The 25,541-nt window shown below is 40.3% G+C and overlaps 2 protein-coding genes across 2 annotated transcripts in view; one reads left to right on the plus strand and one right to left on the minus strand.

The window, feature by feature from the left end:
- Positions 1-2,139: 2,139 nt before the first annotated feature.
- On the plus strand, positions 2,140-9,464 carry LOC104276836 (oncostatin-M-specific receptor subunit beta-like; the record flags this gene model as incomplete). Its single annotated transcript, XM_009873288.1, has 7 exons — positions 2,140-2,322; positions 3,469-3,570; positions 3,992-4,171; positions 5,714-5,878; positions 7,373-7,451; positions 7,739-7,811; positions 9,015-9,464. Coding segments are annotated over 7 exons (1,232 nt in total), but the record flags the coding sequence as incomplete, so codon positions are not given.
- Positions 9,465-16,795: 7,331 nt separating this feature from the next.
- The window catches only part of RICTOR (RPTOR independent companion of MTOR, complex 2), a 58,614-nt gene continuing 49,868 nt past the window's right edge, over positions 16,796-25,541 (minus strand). Inside the window, exons 29-35 of the mRNA XM_009873287.1 lie at positions 23,219-23,396; positions 21,973-22,057; positions 20,417-20,650; positions 19,199-19,351; positions 18,375-18,498; positions 17,370-17,508; positions 16,796-17,175 (exon numbers count right to left, since the gene is read on the minus strand). Coding sequence (XP_009871589.1) covers positions 17,101-17,175; positions 17,370-17,508; positions 18,375-18,498; positions 19,199-19,351; positions 20,417-20,650; positions 21,973-22,057; positions 23,219-23,396 — 988 coding nt within the window. The 3' untranslated portion in view covers positions 16,796-17,100. The remainder of the gene's footprint in view (positions 17,176-17,369; positions 17,509-18,374; positions 18,499-19,198; positions 19,352-20,416; positions 20,651-21,972; positions 22,058-23,218; positions 23,397-25,541) is intronic.

Consider the following 25,541-nt stretch of genomic DNA (forward strand, 5'->3'; position numbering starts at 1 on the left):
GCCGGCCCAGCCCTAACCCACGACAAGTGGTCCATCCCTTGCAGTAGAAAGTCTAGTTTGCACACAGAGTACCTTCAGAGCAAAACACATTAAACGTTACACCAGGGCCTCAGATCTGTGGCAGGTGCTTTGAAGGGACAACCAGTGCCTTAACTCTTTAACTCTTGTGTGTGATTAGTTTCTTGTGACTTTCTGTTTATGACTCTAGGTTTCATAGAATCACATAGAATCATAGAACGTTTTGGGTTGAAAGGGACCTTAGAGATCACTTGGTTCCAACTCCCCTGCCATGGACAGGGACACCTCTCACTAGACCAGGTTGCTCAAAGCCCCATCCAGCCTGGCCTTGAACACTGCCAGGGAGGGGGCAGCCACAGCTTCTCCGGGCAACCTGTGCCAGTGTCTCACCATTCTGATAGTAAAGAACTTCTTCCTCATATCTAATCTACATCTACCCTGCTTTAGTTTAAAACCGTTGCTCCTTGTCCTATCACAACACTCCCTGATAAAGAGTCCCTCCCCAGCTTTTCTGTAGTCTGCTTCAGGTACTGGAAGGCTGCTATACGGTGTCCCTGGAGCCTTCTCCAGGCTGAACAGCCCCAGCTCTCTCAGCCTGTCTTCACAGGAGAGGTGCTCCAGCCCTCCGATCATTTTTTGCGGCCCTCTTCTGGCCCTGCTCCAACAGGTCATAGAATCATAGAATGGTTTGGGTTGGAAGGGACCTTGAAGATCATCTAGTTCCAGGCCCCCTGCTGTGGGCAGGGAAACCTGCCTCCCAGTAGACCAGGTTGCTCAAAGCCCCATCCAGCCTGGCCTTGAACACTTGCAGGAATGAGGCATCCACAGCCTCCTTGGGCAACCTGTTCCAGTGCTTCACCACTCTTACGGTGAAGAATTTTTTCCTTATATCTAATCTAAATCTACCCTCTTGCAGTTTCAGGCCATTGCCCCTTGTTCTATCACTACAGGTCCTTGTAAAAAGCCCTTCCCCAGCTTTCCTGTAAGCCCCTTTCATGTATTGGAAGGCTGCTATTAGGTCTCTCCGGAGCCTTCCCTTATCCAACCTGAATAACCCCAGCTCATTCAGCCTGTCCTCATAGCAGAGGTGCTCCAGCCCTCTACTCATCTTTGTGGTCCTCCTCTGGACCCACTCCAGCAGATCTATGTCCTTTTTATACTGTGGGCTCCAGAACTAGATACATTTCTCCAAGTGGGGCCTCACCAGAGCAGAGTAGAGGGGGAGAATTACCTCCTTCAACCTGCTAGTCACACTCGTTTTGATGCAGCCAAGGACACAGTTCACTTTTTGGGCTGCAGGTGCACACTGCTGGCTCATGTCGAACCTCTCATCAACTAACACGCCCAAGTCCTCCTCCTCAGGGCTGCTCTAAATTTGCTCTCTGCTTCAGCCTGTATTTGCCCTTGGGATTGCCTCAACCCAGGTGCAGGACCTTACACTTGGCCCTGTTGAACTTCATGCACCGTCAAGTTCATTAGATGGTCTCAAACCTGGTCTTCTGTTACAGTGGGTGAATCTTCATTCTCCCAGTCCCTTTCCTTGCCTTCTGAAACTTGGATGGTGTGGTTAGAGCCTTTGCCACTGAAGACTGAGGCAAAAAAGTTGTTGAGTACCCCAGCCTTTTCCATATCCTGTGATCAGGTCCCCTGTTTCCTTCTGGAGAGGGCCCACATTTTCCTTGTTCTTCCTTTTGTCACTGACACACTTAAACTTTTCTTGTTATCCTGGATGTCCCTAGCCTGATTTAATTCTATCTGGGCCTTAGTTTTCCTAACCTTATCCCTGGCTGCTCAGACAACTTCTTTATATTCTTCCCAGGTTACCTGCCCCTGTTTCCACCCTCCGTAGGCTTTCTTTTTACGATTAATAGTGTCCAAGGAGCTCCCTGTTCATCCATGCAGGCCTCCTGGCATACTTGCCCACCTTCCTCTTTTTAGGGATGGATTGCTCCTGGGCTGGAAGGAAGTGATCCTTGAATACTAAGCAGCAGCTTTCTTGGGCCCCTCTCCCCTCACAATTTTTTTTTTAACAGCTTAGCATAGAAACTATATTGATCTTCATTTATGAATCTGAGGTCTCTAGCAGGAAAATAATAGAGAATCTGTTTTATTCTTTCCTAGGCACCACAGAGCTTAAAGAAGAACAGGTTAATGGTAGAGATGGTGGCATTTTTATTTCCTGGGAGCCCAGACATATATATGACAGTTACATTATTGATTGGTGTAACTTTCCGATGTTGCAGCCATGTGATTTGCAGTGGGAGAAATTTGAGGCCAACACTTCCAATGCTCTGATCACCTCAGGTAAAAGCTGAACAATTTTTCATTCTGATGTCTGTGTAGCAGTGTTTCATGTTGTGAGCACAAATCGCATTTAGGAAACAAACCCTGTAGAATGCTGAAGTCTGTGCAGTGTGGGTGTAATTCTTCAAGGACGTGGCATTATGTTTCACAAAGGTGCCAGCATCATTAAGCTTTGGAAGTCAGCATAGTATTTTGGAAAGTCATCATAGTACTTTAGAAAAAAACCAACTAATCTTAGTAGTTTGTAGTAACATCTTGAAAGAGGACAGTGAGACTAATGAAGGAGTTAAAAATCTTTTAGCAGGAGAGATGCAAGTGGAGCTCTACTTTATCTGTAAGACAGGTCATAAGTTTAGGTTTGGGCAATTTAATACACACTATGTAGTGAGGTTTAGTGCTGTCAGCGTGCCACAAATAATGTGTCTCTTGCTTAGGACCAGTTGTGGTTTTTATCCCAGTGGTGTCCATTAGACCTAAATCCTTTCTGGTTGTCTTGCTCTGATGGACTTCCACAGCTGCACGAATACAGCCTTCCTGGAGTCTCTCAAGCTGAGAGTTCAATTTGGAATGAAACATGTTTGAACAAAATTTGTATGAACACATTTCAATACTCAGTAAAGGAACTGCACTTTGTACAAACACATGGGAGCCTGTGTACTTAACGAAGGAGAGCATGGTAACACGTGATAAAATGTGTTGTAGTGTTCTTCAGTCAGGCTGCACTTGGTTAACCTGAATTGGAGTGGATGTCACTGAGCATAACATGGAATCCTGACACGTGGGTGTGTGTCTACATTAAACAGTCCAAAACATTACTTTTGCCTGTGCCAGAAACAGAAATGGAATTACCTTTCTCTTGGATGTGTTTGGACTCTATTGTGCATTCATCTTGAACACTCCAGGGCAACAAAAAAAATATTTAACACCCTCCTCAATTCTCTCTTTCACATAGAATAAATGTCTTCAATTCACATTATGCACACTAAAAAATTGTTTACCGTGTCTCCTTCAGTTGTCTTAAGAGTACAATAGCACACAAAGAAGATTTCTTATGGATTATAGACCTCTGTAGGAAGCAGTTAAGTAAAAGTAAAACCAAAAACCAAACCATAAACTATTTTTGTAATCAATTCCACTATGTTCTAGCTGCTTTTGTCCCGGGTGTGAGATACAACTTCAACATCCATGGATCTGTTGCTAATACCGCCTCTTTACTGGAGAAGAAGACTGGTTATGTCAGGGAGCTACGTAAGTTGGCAGCATGGTTAGGGTTTGTGTATTTGCTAAATTCATCTGTCACAAACAGGAGAACCACAGCCTTCCTCCTGCAGCTAGCTGTTGCACTTAAATGTTGTGCAACAACGCACACAGCCCTACGCTGAGGATTAGCTCAGTGCCACATTGAGGACTAGTGTAATGACCAAGTGGAGTCAATTAGAAAAGCTAAAAAAGGCTGTGATTAGCAGTCCCTGCTTTATGTGTAACGTGAACGGCATAAAGGTTCTGTGGAGTTGGTAATTTTGGTGGCACACTTTGGCTTTGTTCAGTTTATAAATACAAGTGAGATATAAACAGAAATATCATATAAAAATTTAGACATGTTTCAAGTGAGAAGGTAAAGATTCTTGAAGAATAACGGCAAGTTAAATTTGAATTTCTTTTCTTCCAGCTCCTCCGTTGGACCCTGTCGTGGAAGAAGAAGAACTGACTTTCAATGAAGTAACACTGTCTTGGGATTCTTATCCCACAAATGAATCACAACCTGGCTTTGTAAGAGGGTACCATGTTTATGTGTCACCTATACAAGAGGACTGCAATTTGAAAGGGTCCAAAAAACATGTTCTTCCAGGTGACTGAGCTCTAGGGTTAGGAAGTTGTGTTGTTGATAGAGGTAAAAGACTTTGTAGCTGTTGCTTGGTACTGCAGCCTGTTGGGAAGTTCACATTAGGCAGGCAAATTGGCTCATTAGGCAATATGTAGATTTCAACACCTGCTGCTTTTGATGCCTTGTTAATGTCTGAGGTGCTATTGGGTGGAAGTGGATCCTGTCTTTATACATATTTATAGCCCTTGTCCCGTTGTCCGTTCCTCCTTTTAACTCCAGTGTGAGCTCCAGAAAAGATTCTTGCAGTACTGTAGGAGGAGTCAGGTTTCTGCCTCTTGTAATCCTGAGTTCTGGATGAATTTTGAAAACATCTGTTTGTAGTCTTCTTGGATGAAAGTCATAGGAAGCATGTTAGTTTTACTAGGATTTGAGGTATTTTAGAAACAGATGGGATACAATTTATTTCCTTCGGAATTGGAGCACTGTGTAAATTCTCAATTTAAATTTCTTTATAGTGAAAGTATTTGTGGTTGAGCTCTACAGGAGAATTCCTTCAGCGGAACTGAGCTGCGGGGTGGCACAAAGCCATGTTTAAATTTTTTTATCCGATCTTCCTGCTCCACACTCAAAACTACTCCAGATGACTTTGCTCCATTATAATTTTCAGATGTTTCCAACATGTTCAAAGATATATTTTTCACTTGCCTCTTCTTCCAGTTGGGTCATGTCCTGTGTCAGAGCCTTCTGCTGATTAGATTAGTACCAGGCTGAAAAGCTTAGTTTGAACTGAAGGAGGTTTATGTAGGAGTTCCTATCAGAACTAAACTAACCACCGAAGTACCATAATTCTGCAGTTGCTCCCAGTTAAAGATATTAAATTGAAAATTTCCTGCTTCCCAGCTTGTCTGAGCTAGCAGAAAAAGGGTGTGACTGGGAAAAGAAGGAATAAGCTAACCCTTTTCCCCCAAGGGTCTGGGAGTTGCGCAATAGAGAGGCAAAAGAGTTTTATTTCAGGCAGAGATTTCTTGCTGTTGATTATCCTCAAAGAACTTGACTTAAGCTGTGAATAGTCCAGTTAGAAGGGATGTGAGTTCAGCCTGGTGGCAATGAGTCAGGATGCATCATCCTTGTCAGAACATACGCAAGTTACAAAGATGTGTTGCAAATGTTCTGTTATTTCAGTGGTCAGTTAATTCCTGACATTTTGGGGAGACCTTATTGTGGCCTTTCAATACTGAAGGGAGGCTTATATGAAAGAAGGAGAGATACCTCTTTTTTTTTTTTTTTAAACGGTTTAAAATCATTAACCCATGTCCTATAGGTTAATGGTTTTAAACAAAAAGAGTGTGGATTTAGGTTAGATAAAAGGAAAACACACTGCCCTCTCCCTGGGGGCAGGCCAGGCTGGACAGGACTTTGAGCAACCTGGTCTAATGAGAGGTGTCCCTTCCCATGGCAGAGGGCTTGGAACTAGATGGTCTTTAAGGTCCCTTCCAACGCAAACCACTCTGTGATTCTGTGAAGATTCTGTGATTCCATGATTCTGTCTTACCTGTTCCATTTTAGATAATTCAGTGCTGTGTAAATACACAATTGAAAACCCGGAAGAAAAGAGTTACACTGTGAAGCACCTATTGCCAAACACAAAGTACAAACTCGTGGTTAAAGCATATACAGGTGGAGGAGAGACTCCCATTGTTAACTTCAGATACATAGATACACCTTTTAACTGTGAGTATTGTCTGTGGAAAATTTATCTTCCAGCAGAAGGATGGGATGATTTAAAAGATTAGACTAATCTTCCTTTATCAAGAGAAAACATTTAACTCCATGTAATGTGCACTCTCTCTCCATGTAGTGTGCACTTGAGAGAGAATCCAACTAAGAAATCAAATATGCATACCAAGACAACATTTTGATACTTTTAAGTAGCTATGTTTTGGGGTTTTTTTAGAATGAAGATGATTTTACACACTTACTTACATCTTATATCTTTCTGGGAAATATATGCATATTTACATGACTAGTGAGTTCTGTTTGCTAGAATGCATTGAGGAATTGTCTTTGGGATTAAGTAGTTTTCCTATTATGGGAAGAAATGCAGACCTGTGTGCAAATAGGTAATTTCTGTGTGGACTCTTGAATTCTGATGTTTACTCTTATTCTCATCAATCTTTAATTCCATTGTCAAGTTGACTCCCTCATAAGTCAGTAAGAAAAGGTTACTGGTTTGAGCACTGCAGTTCACTATCTGGGCAGATTTGCTGACCGAAGCAGAACAGGAAATCACTTGCCTGTTGTTCTGTTCCCTTGAAAATACCACTCAGCAGCTGTGGTTGCCCAACTTGTGATCCAAATCAAAGATTCCTGATTTTGAAAAATTTGTTGGGGATGGAAGTGAAGGGGGAGCAAAAGCCAAAGCATTGGCTCACAGAAGGAGACTCAGATGTTTTAGGCTAACTAGCAGAGCAGTATCTGAAACGTCTTGGTACCCTCACACAGGCTGTTAGTCCTGCCTCTTACACCTGTGTCCCAGCTCCATGAGCCAGCCTTCTCTTACGCAAGCACTGACGTTTGTATAGCCACGCAGGGAATCCAGATGAGGCTTAATTAACCCAGAAAAGATAAAAGGAGAATGTAACCTGATCATTCCTGGTTGTGGTGTGTGGTAGGGACATGCAAACTCCTTGGCCTGCTTATTATAGCCTCATATGTTTGTCAAAAATGTAGCTCAAGGCTGAGCCTTTCAATGAGGAGGAAACACTGAAATTCTTATGTCAGCGTAAGTCCTAGGAGAGCATAGACTCTTGTGTAGTGTCTGTCTTGCTACAGTCCATCCACAGTGGAGGTACAGATGTTCCATTGACATCTCATGGTAAAAAATCTGTCTTCTTTGGGTATTGAAAAGCTAAACCAAATAGTTAAGCAAAGTTATCATAGTCTTAGCTTTTGGAAATTTACCCTTACAGTCAAGGTGCCAACATGAGGGAAGATTGAATCATTACTAGATTGCTTTTAATTTTGATAAAGGAAAAGACTTGCAGCTCTATCCCAGAGCTTCCAGCCGAACTGTTTGGCAAACACAAACCATACATGTTTACTGCTGAGTTGGTGGCAGGTATCCCACATGGGCTTGATGTTATTTTTATCCCTGAAACTTGGGCTGTATGGACTTTTACAGATGAGAAGTTGAAAACGAATTTTAAAATTATTTTTCTTTCACAGCAAACATGCTTTACCTTCTAGTCCTGATAGTGGTAGTTCCATCACTAGTAGCAGCTATATGCCCCTGGAAGATGAAGTGGTAAGTTATAATGCATTTTTTTTGTTGTGGACAGAGAACATGAGTAGCATAATTCACAAACTGCAGCTGCAACTTGTTGCTTCCAGCCTGTTGTAAGACCCCATTCATTCACTTTTTTCCTTTGGCTGTCCAACTGTGCGGATGTTTTTAAGTATTTGGGTTACAGCATTTCTGAGACACTCATCAGCTGCTACTGTTCCTGCGCACATTTACTCGTGGCTTCTGCTGGTAGCCCATTCTGTGATGAGAGAACAAAAATGGGATTTGTTTTGCTTTCTTATTTCCAGGGTGAAGGAGTGTTGCTGTCCTGTAATACCTAGTCCTAACAAGAGCAAAGTGCTGTCATTCAAAGAGTTTAAGGTAAAATTATTTAAAATCTAATATTTTTAGTTTTTCTATGATTAGTTAAGTTTGAGAATTTATTTTTTTTTTGTGTGTGTTGACTAGGAAGAAGTTCTTCCCCATGAGGGTGGTGAGACACTGGCACAGGTTGCCCAGAGAGTTGGTGGAAGCCCCGTCCCTGGAAGTTTTTAAGGCCAGGCTGGATGGGGCTCTGGGCAACATGATCTAGTGGGGGGATGTCCCTGCCCATGGCAGGGGAGTTTGGAACTAGATGATCTTCAAGGTCCCTTTCAACCCTGACAATTCTATGATTCTACATTTAAAAATGGTTGACAGTCATTATACAGAAATTAACATAATTTAATATCATAATTTAGTAGAAAATTCTCCTTTGGGTATTCATTGGACTGCAGTGATCAGTTTCTGTTCTGCAGTCTGCTACTGCAAAAGGTGAAGGTGCCGCTGGAGAATGAATGAACTCGTTTTGTACAACATTCTTCTGGCCTTACTGTTCAAAACCAGCACTGTCTGAGCACATCAGACCCGGTGACACTGCACTTAGTCTCCTGCAGCCTGTGAACTGTGTCCGCCCACCCATCCTGCCCCAGCACATCTCTGCACAGCAGGGTGATGATGATGCACTTGCTGGCCCTGGGTAGGGTGTGAGGGGTTCTGCCAGGCACTGACGGGTCTGTCTGGGAGAAAAGCCCTGGCAAAAAGCCTCCAACTTCTGCAGGCCCTTCGGACTGTGAGCTGCTGCTTCCACGCCGCTGCCTGCACGGGGGTCTCAAAGTGAGGAGCGTTTCAGCCTGACAATGGTGCGGCTGCTGCCGTGTTTGGCTGCTGCTGTTGCGCAGTGAACACTAGAGGGAGGGCTCTGTACAATCGAGAAGGCCACGGCGCTGCCTTCCTGTTGGCGGTGGTTCACCTGAAACCTGGCAGTCTCTATAGGGGCGTGGTTCCCTCTTCTGATGTAGTCATATTGAACTTACTTAAAAGAGAAATCTCTTAAATAAATACTCTGATAAATTCCACATAAAACATCTTCCATTGAATATTCTGTACCTACGTATTCCTTCAAATTCTGTTCATTTATTTGACAAATCCAAACTAAAAATACCCTGTAAGACACCATTAGAAGTGCTTGAAGTAATCAGTCCCTTTCCTTTACTCTGGGCTTCTTCCATTGACTAATTTTTTTGTTCCATGAATCTCTTGTAGATTGGTTCTGAGAAAGTACTGAAAATAAGTGACTGCATTCCTGATGTGCTAGCAGTGGACAACAAGGCTGAAGCTCAGAAACTACATCCATGGAGCCAGTTGTCTCCAACGCCAACAGAAAATAAGATTGATGGTCACAATTCTTCCTGGATTTACCCTAATAAAAAAGAAGAGAGAGGATTTATACTGACACCTATACCTCAGACTCAAACTTGGTTTGAAAATTTTTCTTATTCTTCTCATCTTACAGTTGAATGTGATCCTTGTCAACTACCGGAGACACTAGAGGCAAGCACGCCAGAACTGTCGGTAGTGCTGTACCAGCCACACTACTGCTTTGATATTTTTAATGAAGATGCTGCCTCAATGCTGACAGAAACAACTGGCAGAAAGACCAGTCTGAGATACATTTCACAAACAGATGTGCACTGCCTAGGGAGGAGGCTTTGATGTACTCGCCTCTGCTGAGTCCATCCAGTGTTTGGTTACACACTTTAAATAAGAATTTCTAAAACCACAGCTTCTTTTGATGAAGGCTTTCACAGGCACAGCTGCCCTACTTGTGTTACTGCTGCAAAGCTCTTGCTTCAGGATTAGTTTCAAAATACTGACTCGTGCACAGGAATGATGAACATAGCATTCATAAATTTTATCATAAGTTACGGGCATTATATAAGATTTACAGGCTGTTCTTTTGGCCTGCAGTATGTAGAAGGTTAGATCACGGGAGTTTCTTGTAACCGGATGCAACAAACATTCTGCAGAGATTAAAGATTTATTCAGGCTCTCGCCCTCAGCCCAGCCAGTGTGCGTCCTGCAGCTGCGTATGCAGCCCTGCCCAGGTTTGGAGTCTGCCTCAGCCCAGTAGCGTTGCACAGGCTGTCAGGGAGTGGGTGTTGTGTTTTTGACTCTCACTTGCATTCAATGTGGTGCATTACTGAAAAATTAGAAGGAACTTTGACTTCTTTAGGGGCCCTACCCTGTCCACCAAAATCCAGTGATCATCGTGCTTTTGTTCTCTAACTACACGGAGCGGGTGAAAGAGCACAGAAAACAGACTTGTTTTTTCTGTAATCCAGGCCCCTGCTAGTGGGTTGCCACTCCCACTGCTGGTAACTGCAGCTCCTCCCACTTCTGCCTTCTCTGCCTGGAAGAATGACCCTTTAAAATCCTAAATGAAATCCTCTTAACTGAACAAAGGAACTCGGGGGTGTTATGTAGAAAGGAACAGTTTTCCCAGCAGGACAGCAGTTTGTAGAGGTGTTACCAGGCACAGTCTCTCCGCTTACAACTTCTCTTGGCATTAACCCCTGCACCGGGGTAGCAAACCCCAGCCAGCCAGGTGTATGAATCCTAGTTGGAATAACTTCATATTCAGGCGGCTATCAGCTAGGCCTTCCATTACTTTTGAATGTATTAAATTATTGTAACACGCAGAATCCTGACAGGAATTAGCAGTACATTTGGTCCCCCCTTCTGACTTTAAGCATTGTAATTTTAAAAATCTCTGCATTTTTAATGAAGCAGAATAGTTGGACTTACATCCGAAAGCCTCATCAGATTAACCTCCTTAGTGCACAAGGAACTCTTTGTTTATGGCTAATTACGATCCTGTCTGGAATCTTTCACAAATAAAAGATTTCTACTCAAGAGCATAGAATAAGCAGTTCCCAGGAGGAAAACAATGTTACAATTTAATCTTCAGCTAGTTACTACAATGTCCGTTACCCAAGTCCTCTATGCTTAACTAGCTAATCGCACGTCCTGAAAGCTGCAGACAGGAATGAGTTTTTGGTAGTGAACCACATGTAAGTTTTATACTGTTGCTTATCGATATCGTTGTAATGTCCATGAAGTGTGTTGCAACAGGAAAAGCAGCAAGACCTTAACATAGATTGTGGCTGAGACAAGCACCGAGGCCAAACGAGAGAAAAGTCTTTGGGCAGGCAAAGGTGAAGCATAAAGGTACAAGGACACAGATGCTGGCTGTGGTTACAGGCATCCGGCCAACACACCCTGGGCTGTGCCCACATGCCAGTCACACACAGATTTGCTTGAGTAAGAAAATAATAAAAAATGCAGTAGGGTCCTTCCTTTCAGCCTTCAGACAGCTGAGTAAGGAAGCCTGTCTGGTCAGGTTTAGCTCAGCTGTAGTTGGCCAGAGAATACAGAAGTAAGAGAAGAGGCTGATGCTGCTCGATGAGGACATCCCAGAGAAACTTTTCCTCCCTTTATGTTATACTCTTCTTGGAGTTACTGATTTTGAAAGTTTCATGCCACAGCAGAACATTTCTTTCTGCAAAGCATTTCATCACATGCACTCGTGTAGTTCAGAAGCTTTCCTGCTGGAAAAAAGGCCAATAAACAGCAGGAAGCTGCTGTGCCAATACCAAAATAAAACGTCCTAGCTGTGCATTTCAGAAATAAAAAAAAACAACACCAAAAAAAGGCCTGTTTATTTATGAAGGTTTGAAAAGTATCCTCAGTCAGGAATTACACATCTGAGTAATTCTGATATAGAAGTCAGCCAAGAAAGTCAGATTATCCCATCAAACTTTTTAATTTTCAGCAGGCAGGAATTCACCACTCCAGGGCACAGATGTAACATCTGCTTTGAGAACTCCGCTGTGCCTGGGGCCCAGCCGCAGCTACTGATCCCGGGGAGTGAGCGGAGGGGTGCGAGGGCAGGGAGATGTGACAGCCGTGCCTGTTGGGAGTCCCCACCTCAGCCCCCCTGGTCTCTTGGGGGAGATCCTGCACCAATGAAAATGTCATAACCTGGAAACAAGGAGACACTTCTCCAGGTACCAGCTGCTGGGCAAGGCAAGAAGTTCATTCCTCTCTGCCTACAAACCTTTCCGCTTGCTGGCCCTGGTGGTTCATCAAAAGCCTAAAAGCACACCTGTGCAGGGTTCCCAGGGAGGAGAACGCCTGCACACCCAGCAGAGGGTGCAGCCCAGGCACTAGATGAGAAAAGTATTTTTGCATGGGTGGAGAGGCGTGTGTATTTTTTATATGTAAGACATCAGTCTCACATCAGTTGTCAAATGTCTTCAAAACTGTAAACTTTTAATTTTTTTTGGTGTTTTTTCCTTTGTTTATAGTTCAACTTTTGCAGCTGTTGTTGAAATGCTAATACTTAAACAACCACAGAAGATTATTCTCAGTTATCGGTATGCTATTTTTTTAAAAAATAAAAAGTATACAACCTATTAAAGAGCCCCCTTCTATTTTTTTATATGACATCTTAAAAAAGAAGTAATGTAAAATGCATTTTTGACAAATGTTTATTTGGAAAGCTCTAGTTAATCAGTAACTTAAAAATATAAATAAAATTCCAACCCTAAGAGTGCTAAGAGATACATATGAGACCAGAACAACTATAAGAAGTTTATAGTACATTTTATTAACAATGCATCCCTTTGATAAGATTATGCTTCAGGAGGCTTTTAATGCCCGTTGACATGAACTGTACACACCATACAAAAAAAAAAAAATAATACAAAAAAAATCAAGGTGGGCAATACCATTTTGGGACAAGCCTCTGTTTAAATTATACACAGCTCAATGCAATATTCTTACGGAAAATATATAAATACTTTTTCTTTCTATGTTACAGGTATACAATATAAATCAGATTTCAATGTCTGTTCAGTGACCTACAAACACTAGAACCTCCAAATATGTAGCAGCGTATTACTAAATAAAAAAGACCACACGGGACAGCGAGAGTAAGTCTTGAGATTTTCCTTGATCCCCATACCTCCTTAAAATGATTAATTTAGATAATCTCTTGTAATGCAGTTTTAGGGATGCTGACAGCCCAGTATTGTGAAAAAAATCTTTCCGTTAAATCTACCAAATGTCTGCCTTTTCCCTTCAAGACATTATCTTGTGCTGAAACACCTTACTCAGTGGCAAAATGGCCTATTACACTTTTTTGGTGTAAAATAAAATTCTCAAATCAAATAGTGTATTCTACAAAGCAACTCAAGCAAAATGTGCAATTTCTGCATGCCATAGCATTGCTGTCCATCTGCATTACAAAAACAGTCCCAAGAAAATCCCCATTCTTTACTGAACATACACATCTGTTGAAAACAAAAAACTATTCAGGGAAACAGAATTAGGATTTAAGCAAAAAAACAAGGAGACGGGGGGCTTCTAGCAAAATAGCAACATGTTCCTAGCACGTTCCCAAAGGTGTTTTGCAGCTCTCATATTTTAATCTAACCTAGCATACTTTCAATAAGCACACGACAATATAATTATAACTTAAAAAAAGTTACAGGACCTGCTTTCAGCTGGTTGCAGCAAAGCTCGGAGTAACAGGACTTCTGTGCAGTCCTTGCTGGGAGGCGAGCAGAAACCTCAGAGATGACCCAAAGCCTGGCAAGAAAATCTCCTGCTGTGAGGGCTCAGTTTGAGCTCATCTTCTCTTACCAGGCAACACCAGCTTCCTGCAGCCCAAACAGCCAAATACCAAGACTTGGACATAGACTAAGAAGCAGTAATAACTCTTTCATCTCTCAACAGGCTTTGATTATTACCTATTTCTCAAACAGCTCTCTTTTTCTTCAGGCACCTAGGAAAGATGCTACGGGTTTTTTCAGTCTCTTGCTGCAAATTCCAACTCTCATTCAAGAGCACTATATATATTTAAATATAAGACCAAAGAAAGGAGGGCAGCCTACCTCAGGTTGCCAAGCCACTGCACCCCAAATTACCGAATACTTTTAGCACTTTGTGTCTCGTGAAAAAACAACAAGACCCCAATGACAGCACATTTAGGGTACGTGCATCAGGTCGGGTGAGAACTATCTGAGAAGGAAATGCAACTGCTTCAAGCACAACACACTGGGGGTCCTACATAAAAGTTCAGCACCTCAAAGCCGAACCACCTCCAGCTCCAAATGATGCCCACGACAGCTGCGAGCACTCTGCATCTCTGACCTTCAGCTGAAAAGGTCTCTCCCTCTCCAGGACACGGGCACCACCCAGCTTTGTGTCCTCCTCCCAACTCGGTGGAAAGGAGCAGAACCCCGGGGAATCTCCTTTATTAACTCCCTGCCTCAGGGAAAGTGACATCCCTACCCACTGGCTATGAAAACAGACTAAGAAAAACAGCCAGCTAGCGCGGCAGACAAACTGGGACTGGTTTCACAGCCAGTGTCTCCTTCCTGCAAAGGCTCTTTTGCCTTAGAGATGAGTACTTTGTGCCAGCATGCTAAATCAGTCAGGAGTTTTCTTTGCCACAGCAGCCAAACTGTGTCTGTACACAGTGTAAGTGAATGCTCTGTGCTTTACCATTTATTCAACAGCATCACCAATCATTCAGACAGGGGAAATACGAAGCAGGTGGTCTGTCAGCTTCCCTTGCAAACCTTTCTAGGAGAAGGATTCTTTATCAGGGTTAACAGAAGTGCATTTTTTATTTACTACTGTTTTCTTTGGAGGTTTTATCATGAAGCAAATAAAACTCCAAAATATACACTTGGAAAGGGATATTTTCAGGAAAAAAAAAAATCATAAATTCACAGTTTATAACTAGGGCAATATCAAATTCCTTCAATAACAGTATCCCTTCATTTGCCAATTAAAATGAAACATTAACATCAGCTTAATGGAAATATGTAAATTAATTCTAGAAATGTTTTATGTTATGTACAGTACAGAATTTACAACCTTGATGCACACTTGTTGAAATCTACTGACACTCATACACTTTCAGAAAAGAAAATAAAATCCCGTTTTATAACTGAATTTGCAGCCATAATCTGTACATCAAGTTTCTGTTTTCATAGATCCCCACAGAAGCGAGTACTTGAGAACACATAAGCATTTCACAACGGAGATTCTTTCGAGTGTATTGGCGTTGCTTTTGCTTACCTTTTAATAACCAGAGGCATTCCTACGATGCTTTCTATAGTAAGTGCTATGAGTTAAACTGGAAACAAATGAACAAAAATGTTTTTTTAAATACAGGTGATAAAACTTGTTTATTTTGCTTTAACTGCAGAAAAATAACATGGAGTTGTTTGATGTAACCCCATTTAGTTATTAAAACAAATCTCTTGTACTCTAGCCTAACTGAGGTAGTGTTTGAAACTACTGTATAAGATATGCTAGCCCCATTTTTGGGAAAACTACATTATTTCCTTTGGAGTTTATACCACTATTTGGTCTACTGTGACTGACAATTTGGTTTTACAGAAGTATTTATATCTTACAACCAGAGAAATCCAATACTTACTGGTGTGGTATGTTTTCAGAGCATTTCAAACATGCCTTGACACACAGATGACTTATTTGTGTCACTGAGCACAGAACCAGCGAATCAATTTCTTTTTGCTCCTTCTTTCAGTGGGAACTAGTGAAAGAATAAACTTCGGAACTAAATTTGACTATGAGCAGCAACTTACAATCTGCTTTACCAGAACCTGATGGTATGCAGTGCACATAAGAAAAATCAGTGAAGTGATAGCTGCAAAGCAGTGCTTATGTGGCAGGATGAAATTTCCGATAAGAACAAATAAATTCTACATTTCATCAGGATTGCATTTTACTATTCACAGGACTACTAATTGAAATCCCCAGTAGCACAGCTAATAAAAACAGAGTTATGAGCATCAGGATAAATTTCACTTATCTTCACTTAAGTATTAATCTGACAATTATAAAAAATGGTAAAAGTGAATGGATAAAAATACGTTCTACTTAGTACAGTCCAGCTGAATTATTCACCTATATCAAAATCAAAGGGCAATCCCTTCTATTACAGGCATTCTAACAAAGGTGGTCATGCTACTGTATATACACATTTGCATATATTTATAATACCTTCATATAAAGGCTTCTGAATCTTTAGATCCATGATAAAAGTGACAGGGATTTTTTTTAAGCTTGCACTCATTAATTTAGAAACCTCACTAGTAATGTGATAGAGGCAACTATTTCTGTCATTAACAGTCACTGTATCATTTATCTTTTGCAACAAGTCTTAAACACCAGTACAAAATGGTAAGTACTGCTGCTCCAAAATTTGGTACTTTAAGGCTTTTCACTACAATTATTAGTACTATTTGATGCTTGATCTCTCATCCACTGAAAACTCAAACAACCCTTTTTTTTACAAAAGGCTGTTTCCAGGGAACTTGGAAAACATTCTTATTATGTCTTCTCACAGAAGCAGCAATGATTAAATGTCTTCAAGTTTAGTTTATACAATATTCATTTAGCTGATAAAAATCATGCTTTTAAAAGGATTTTAGTTAAGAGTAAGACCAACATTCGTACTACATGAGCATGAGTGTAGAAACTGCAAACACATGCATATCATTCAGGGAAAACAATCCGATTTCAGCTTTTTAAGTTTAAATGATTTGTTAATTTTTAAAATCAAACTGTAGTGAAAATCCTTAACTGGTTCAGATAAGATACACGTATGTAAATGTAATGAAACTGGAGAGACTGCTAATAAAATGACTTACAACTCCAGTGACATTAAAATAACTTAAAGGAAACCTTGGATTCACAGAGGCTCTTCTTTCTGTCTAAAGTTACAAACTCCCAAGTAGTGTTATAAACAGTACAAAAACCAACAGAGAAGGTCTAACGTTAATCCCCTGGTGTCCACGATCACAGCACGGCTCCCCGTTGCTGGCAATGGAATGCACCCTCATCTCTCTGAGTCCTGGCATCTCCAGGATTTAAAAAGCAAGGCATCGTTCTGCTTCTCGAACAGAATCGGAAGTCAGTCAAAAAAGATGTCTCTGCATCTTGTCCCATTTTTTTTTTTTAATTTATGGTAGAAAATGAAGTGAAAACTCATGGAGGTGTTCAGTGCTCGGCTCTTGCATATACTGGTAATTACTATTATTAAAACTATGGTAATGTTTTATAACTCCCCAAGGGGCTCAAAAGACTGGGGCAGTTGAGGAAGAAAAAGTTTTCAGTTCAGTCTTCAGGTACCAGTAGCTTCTGGAATGGTCTTAGAAGATGATGCTCCAAGCTTTTTATCCAGTCAATCCGAAGTTGTCTTAGGATTTCAAGAAGTTTATACGCAATGCACTGTGTGAGACAGAGGTCAGGATTCAGATGACGTATCAATTACTGGCTGTTTTGTTGGTGTTGCTAAAATAGCCTCTGCTTCTTCATGCATCTAAAAGAAAAAGACAATGTTAAGATGATCTCTTCCAACCTAGGCCATTCCACAGTTCTATGATTTTACTGGAGACAAGTCATAAAATGGCTTCCTTTAAGACACATCTGAAACCATCTTTTATTTGGAACACAAAATCTGCACCCAGCTGGCAGCATTTTGGTGCATTCAATACATCTGAACATTCCACTTACTTGTAAGAACTGCACATCTTGAAATAGCTCCTGAATGAACCTTCGAGACGGAAGTCGAAAAGTACAATGTGCTAACAAGTAGGACACCTCAGAGTAAAGGCATATGTCATCAAATGCTTGGGGATACTTCTCCTTAATTCTGAAAAACAGAAAAAAAAATAATCAGTTTTTACATGTCTTGGACAGACTTCCACCATATTTTAAAAAAACCCTTTCAGTTAGATTTTGATTGTCCTCACTAACAAGGTAAAACTCCTGAGTAACAGTCATAAAGTGTGGATCTGCTGATGCAGGAAAATCAGAAGAGACAGTATTTTGTACCAAACTGGAAGAAATCTGTATTAATGAGATGAAACAGAATATATAATATGAAAGTTGCACAGAACTGCTGAGATCACCTAGTCTTAAAACAGATGCAGAAAGAGAATGGTATATCAAAGAACTGACATCCACATGTACAGCAGTAATAAAAAAATACAGAAAAGCTAACTTAATTACTTGTAAGCATTTTTTTAAAAACTAAAATGACCATACCTGCATTTCTTTTTAAACAGCTGTATGTCAGTTTCCAATGCCACTAGCCCAGAAAGCAATAGGTCTTATTATAACATTCGGTCCCTTGATTTATATTCCTATATTTTAACATGATTTTCTTCTATAAATTCATCCCAGTAGTTACACTCTTGCTCAAATCAGATTTGGTTTCTTAAGAAGTTACTCTCAGTCTGCTATTCAGCCTATCTTATATATATTATTTGGTACAGTAATACAGATGTATGATATACTGCATATGTAATGAAGTACCACTATAGCTGAATTACTGATTTTAAAAAGAATGGGAGCAAAAACATATAAAAAAAATTTATATATTTAGCTTTTACTTTCAATCATACTTGCTTGGCAATATTTTAGAAGTCACATAGATAAAGTTATCATAGATAAAGTTATCTTAGAAAAATCATACAACTAAATATTGCTAACACATTTTAAATGTATTGAACTTACGTCAGGAGTCCAGTTTCATGACCCTTAGTTCCTACTGAACTACTCAAATTAATTACTAAACGTAAGACTTCTTTCCGCAGAAGTATTCTGCACACTGGTGTATCATCTGGGATTGATTTTACTCCTGAAAAAGCAAGTTAAACAGTATGGAACTTAAACAGAACAGCTTATGATTGTGCTAATCTTACGCCACATAAGTCTGGTTTAGCATTCCATGAACACACATACACATGTATTCATATACATACGCACTCTAAACTATCAACAAATATTTCCACTGAAGCAAAAAAATTGAAAACCTCCCTATATTTCCAGGAACTTTATCACAGAAATATTTTTAAAAATGTAAACTACCATTTAACAAATGGAAATGTAAGACTGAATAACAGTGCCATCTCTACCACTAAATTATGTTGCAAACTGGGTGAGTGATTACCTACTCTGCTTCTATCAGATGCTGAAGTTACTTCCTAAGAAATTATGACAATTCAAAATGTAAAACACAAGCCTAAAAAAGAAACTGTGTATTTTTTTTATTAAAACCAACTAGTACTAGTGCAGAAATTGACTTGCAATGTCAGACACAGAGATATTTAATAACCTGCAGAAATGCCGTATAGTAAAAGGTGAAGAGTTTAAAAATATGTTCTCCCATCTGGCGATAGCTGGCTTTTTTACTTTGTTCTTTGTTGTAATTTTAAATGTTTTTTAAAAATAAGCATTACTTCATTGCAGTATATTTAAATGAAAAACTACCTTTCCACAATACCAAAAATTACTTGAAGACTTACAGTCTCTCACAACCATAAGGATTTCAAACTTACCTAGTACAAGCTCTGTACTCTTGGTGCTGCTGGCTGAACCATGGGATACTGCATCACTGCAGCCTGAAATTCCAGAAAATTTGGAGGAATGCACATCTAAGTGATTGTGTATGGTCTGCCCACACCAGTCACTATATGGAATGTCTGAAAAATCTGATATAAGATGTTGCATCTTTGTTATTCACACTTTTCCTCACTTTAAATGTTTTTCTTACTTTTGAACAACAGTAAGTATGCAAGACACTGATGCACTAAGTACTGTACATATAAACTAGCACGAAATTAGAGTTGGCTTTTGGACAAAATCATACTTCAAATGTCTAAAAATTACTTCTTTGAATCTTAAAACAGGCAAGTAAAAATACTCAACTCTTTTAGACACTGACAGAAGCCTAAAAACTGTCATCACACATAGAGCATAGATATATTGCTAAGAGCTCTATTTTATGTAGCATAGTAAAGGTGCTCTTGAAATGCGTATTTTTTTGTTCGTAAGATTGTCACAGGTGGTGCAGAAAGGGCTCTGACTTCATCAAGCGATGTGACAATAAGACTGTTCTGGGAGGTTTCACTATACACAGCCTCCAGCAACAAAATCCAAGCTTTTAATTGTTGCAGTTAACAGAAACAGAGAAAAATACAGGCCTGAATGGACTCCTCAAGATCTCCTAGTTCAACCCCTTGCTCAAGCAGGACTGATGTCCAAAGGAGATTAGGTTACACGGCAAGGAGTTTCCCCTCGTGTTCAACTGGAATTTTTATTCCTACACCACGGCCTCCTGTCCTTCAGCTGCGTGTCTCTGACAAGACCCTGGCTCTGCGGCACCTGTAATCCCTTTATGCAATTTGAAGGCTAGAGTTGGGATTATTTTTCGCCATCCCTTCTCCATGCAGAACTCAAGCTCAGACTCACCTCTCTGGGCCAATCCTCATGTTTTTTACATTATGCCCCTCATCAGCGTTACTCTTTGTGTGCTACTAGCTGAATGTACAACATTGCTGCAAAACAGTGAGGACTCCTACTAAGCATCCACTAGTGGATTATCTATTTATTAAAAAAACATTGCAAAAAGTCATGCAACTGCAAGCTCTGCACAGGAGGTTAGGAAAAAATAATTCTGAATCTGCTTTGAATCTCAAAATATTAAGGAGATGACTAAATTTCAGAAACTACATCCCAACTTCAACAGATTCCTCTGATTTCCTAGGAACACTAACCTGTACGACTATATGAAGAGTTTACTTTGTTGTTAGGCTGATAACCCAGTATTTGAATGCAGACACAGTAAAGGCAGTTCTCGTCAGTGTGCTCCTGCAGTCCTGTGTCCTCTGTATTTTCCAAAAACTGAGAGGCATCCGAGCGGCTGGTATTCATTATTTCTGTGAGACTGATCTGCTGTCGGAGCATCTGAAAAGGGCTTTTGACAACATCACTTGTACCTGATGGAAGACCTGTATTTAAGCAATTGGGCATGAGAAAAACAAATAAAAATCAAAAGCAAGCGACTAATGTTATTTCGATTCAGCTCTCCCTTCTGAGCCTTTTAAGGCTTGTGAGGGTGTGGGTGTGTGAAGATCTAGACCCTTTGAGTGGTTAAGCTCCCAAGATCACTAGCATTTGGGAAACAGACATCCTGTTTTAGTCTCAGCTTATCATATGCAGGAAAACACTGCAAGGTCAGAATTCAACCTCATAACACACATACTGTAAGCAGATACGTGCTAGATTCTAACATTACTTCAACACTAATACAAGCACTTTTTATAGCATCAAAAAAGATCAGTATAACAATATACAAAGAACACAGAAACACAATTTGAACAAATGTAACTTCATGCCTGTAATAGGAAGAAACTAGACAAAAAAAAGCAGAAACAAGCTGAAGAGACTTGAGTGACAGGCTCCTCCCTGGGTGGAAAATGACAACAATACAATTTTGAGCAAGAGTTACTTTACACTGGAACTCAGAAAACTACAGAAACACACTTCCAGGAAAATCAGCTTTATATATTACACTAGTAAAACAAAAGGAAAAAAAAAATCGGTAAGTTCTGTCAACTGGATGTTCAAAGTGCTTGTAATAACGTTGCAGTTAACTAGGAGGCAAGACAATAGCTCTCCTATATTACTTTAGGACCAGTTTTAATGCTTATTTCAGTTGTCCTACTGAAAAGGACACATATGGATGTCCTACATATTTCTGATTACTCTGATGTTAAAAGAAAGTGCATTCCAGAAGAAGTCAGGCATTATAGAGCCCTACAATTCTCTTCTACCGTGCTCCATCACCTCCACTGATCAACTGTCACAGAACCATCACAAAAAGACAAAATTTACCTTCTGAAGTACACACCTTAATACTTTTACTAGTTCCTGTAAATCCACATGTAATCGAAGGGAAGACAAAATGTAACAGCTCAATATGTGGCATATGTATTTTATTTTAGCTTAAATTTTGGTACTTTCTTTTAACACAGTATCACTATCAATCTTTGATTAGCAGTAGCTCATATTATAATCAGAGATAAAGACTTTCCACCTTCATTTATTAGAACATGGCCAAGCTTCTGTGGCTTTGAAGCAACACCACAATTATCTCAAACTAAATAAAATAGGAAATCAATGGACGGGTCTCCTGAATCCAGAACACAGCTCTCAAAACTTAACAGCTAAGAAATAACCTGTTCTGTGAAGAAAAATCCAACAATCCAACACCCCACTTAATGTACAAATAAACACCAGAAAAATTATAGGAGTGCAACAAAAACAGTACCTCCTGCTTCAGGTGCAAAGACCCTAGCTCCACGGTCATCAAATGGTGGCGTGGTTTTCTTCTGGAAATACGGAGTTTCCTTTACCTGGAATATTTAAGTGAAAATTAAAATTAGCACAGGTGGTAATCACACACAAAGGAAAAACAGATTTTGAGGAAATAAAATACTGTCCACAAAAGGAAATTAAGAATTGGCTCCCAAGTATTACAGAAAAGTCAACAAGAAAAACACACATTTGTGAAAGAACATTTTATTAAGCGAGGCTTTTGAACAGTCAGCAAATGTTAAGACAGTAGCAGCTGGCTGTAAGGAAATTAGTGACCCTGAAGTGGCTATTCATGATCACTCCACACCACTGGAGATTTTGGGAGATCAGTGGAAAAAACACCTAGGACATCTAAAATGTTGCCTGCAAGATGCTGAAGAGTCAAGATGTGTCTCAACTCTAAAAAGAGAAGAAATGAGGCAAAAGCAGGTATGATAGAAAAATCTTGTCTTTGCACTAGCTTTAGTAATTTTTTGAGATTAGTAAGAAAGTAATGTAGATTTGAAAGGCAAAGACTAAGTAAACTAAAGACAAGGAAGTCCACTAATTTACTTTTGATGTAGACCATGTCCTGGTTTTGATAATTAACAGAATATTAAACCTCGTGATGCATCAGTTTGTTAGGTGGGAATGTGTTTTAACCAAGCAGAAAGAGAAAGGCAACTGATAAAATAATCTGTTTTAACTTAAACATACATATTTGTGAGGTTAAATAAAGACAGTATAATTCAATGCTATGATGATTCATACACACAAATAAACTAATCAATATCATGGTAGCAGGAAGTTAATTGCAATTATGCACATCATTTAAGGTTGACATTGGTCATACGTTCATTGGAACATATCAATTACTTGGCTAACTGGGTATTAACAAGTGACCAGAGACTATGCTAATTTTAGTATAAAAGCTATGTGTTAATTAAAAAAAATAATCTTATGACAGCATATTTATGCTACCATTGTTCAACACTCTTCTAACCTAGACTGTGCCATTTCTTTGTCTAGTAATACAAAACAGACTATTTCCTGTAAAGTGTTAGAAAAGAAACTCTCGTTTTCCAAACTGCATTCCTGGAAAGTATCACATTAATTTTTCCTCATTTCTTTAGATCTAATCTAGTCTGATGGAAAGGCAACAGCTGATTACCTTTCAGTATGAAAATGCAGAAGAACCCAAAAAGTTATTACATACATACCTGAAATATTTCATTGATATCCACTGGGAGAGCAAGGCCAATATAATCGTCAGAGCTACCATATGTAGCATTAGAAACCATGGATCGAACAGACGAGGAACGCTGAAGTGTATTTTGGTTAATGGGACTTAATAAATCTTCTTTATCTAATGAAGCGTAACTTAAAGCTTTCATGAACCTGCAACATTGAAATGATAAATCACAATCTTGGTAAATCTCTCATTCTGAAAAATTAACGAAAAGAAGGATTGGTGACACAAAGACTACCCTCATCTTCCCACTGCAGAACCCTGAGCTTGTTACTCTGCCAAATTACAGCTTTAGGGTCAATGCTTTTTTCTGCCTTGTATTGCACGGTTGGGCTGTTTCTTGGCTGAAAATTTCTTCTTTGAAAGTCCTGGGACAGGGACTCAAAACACAGCAGGAACTGCCTGAGAGGCCGCCAACCCTGCAAAACCACATATTTTCTCCCAACTTAACAGGTTTGAAGAGTTACTGCCCAGATAATGAGCCTCTTGAACTGCCAACTGCCTCATTTTGAAGGGTACCTATACACAGAATAACATCACCGGGTATTCATGAGCTCCGAGCTCAGGAAGAACATCCCTGCAAACGCAAAGCTTGAACCGGCTAAGGTAGCAGCGATGCGAGCAAGGAACACTTTTTCCTGTACTCTGAAGGAGTCACTCATTAGGGTCACATAAGCATGGCAGAAAAACTTGCTCAGCGTGAAAGCACAAAGAACAATCCTGAACCCATGCAGTAAGCAGAGATGACTGTAATAAGCATCCCAAGGAAGAAAGAAAGAAATAGGCTGGGAAAATGAGACAGGAGAGAGTGCGCTGGAGAACAAGTCTTCAGCACTCATCCGAGTCCTGATGATAGAAATTTCCCATTTAGCCATATGTCATTTTATTCGTCACTGAATATAAAAACCTATGAATGTTTTCTGCTAAGCAGCCTAGGCAGCTCGTCTATATACAGCGGAATAAAACACAGCCCAGGAAGAGTAAATTTTTATTCTATTACTGAAAATTATTATACATTGGGAGGTCAAGTACAGCAAACATTTGATTTCTTGACTTTCTGCCCTAGAAGTTACCTTCTATCATTTTTTGTTTTAGATGGACAACTAAAATGTCTTCTTATCTCTAAAAGGTTAACAGATTTATACTGATTTAAAATTAAATTATCAAGGTGTGACCACATAAAGTTCAACACATGATTATGTGATGGGAATGCGCAGACCACAAATTACAGGGTATCCATACTTTTCTTGACACTAACTCTGACCAGTGCTAATGGCAGTGGCAACAAACTTCTAGCAAAAGTCATGCCATACTCCAAAAGGACAAATTGCAATGGCTCCAGGTTGCACCAGGGGAGGTTTAGATTGGACATTAGGAAAAGTTTCTTCACTGAAAGGGTTGTCAGGTGTTGGAACTGCCCAGGGAAGTGGCTGAGTCACCATCTCTGGAGGTTTTTAAAAGACATGTAGATGTGACACTCACGAGTCATGACTCAGTCGTAGATTTGGCAGTGTTGGGTTTATGACTGGACTCAATCTTAAGGGTCTTTTCCAACCTATATGATTCTATGATTCTAAAACTCTCAACATAAAGAGAGAAGTATTAATCCTGTACATTTGTGCTTGGTTTTCCTGGAAAAACTAACAGATGTATCATTAGTAGTGAAAGACGCAACTAAGCTTTCAAGAAAGATAGGGTAAGAGTCATAATCAGGATTTGAGACAGGCACGTTAACATTTTTGGTCAGCCTTTAAAGAAAAGATCAAGATCCCTCTGGAGATGCCATCCAGAGGGACCTTGACAGGCTTGAGAAATGGGCCAGTGCAAACTGCATGAGCTTCAACAAGTCAAAATGCAAGGTCCTGCACCTGGGTCGGGCCAATCCCAGGCACAAATACAAACTGGGCACAGAGTGGGCTGAGAGTAGCCCTGAAGAGAAGGATTTGGGGGTGTTGATAGACGAGAAGCTCAACATGAGCCGGCAGGGCGCTCATGCAGCCCAGAAGGCCGTGTCCTGGGACGTATCAAGAGAAGCGTGGTCAGCAGGTCAAGAGAGGTGATTCTCCCCCTTTACTCTGCTCTTGTGAGACACCACCTTGAATACCGCGTCCAGTTCTGGTGTCCCCACCATAAGAGGGACATGGATCTATTGGACCGTGTTCAGAGGAGGCCACAAGGATGATCCAGGGGCTGGAGCACCTCTGCTACGAGGACAGGGTGCAGGAGCTGGGACTGTTCAGTCTTGAAAAGTGAAGACTTCGGGGGGACCTAACAGCTGCCTTCCCATACCTGGA

The sequence above is a fragment of the Apaloderma vittatum genome, unplaced genomic scaffold (genome assembly GCF_000703405.1).
Source record: "Apaloderma vittatum isolate BGI_N311 unplaced genomic scaffold, ASM70340v1 scaffold1877, whole genome shotgun sequence".
Classification (NCBI taxonomy): Eukaryota; Metazoa; Chordata; class Aves; order Trogoniformes; family Trogonidae; genus Apaloderma; species Apaloderma vittatum.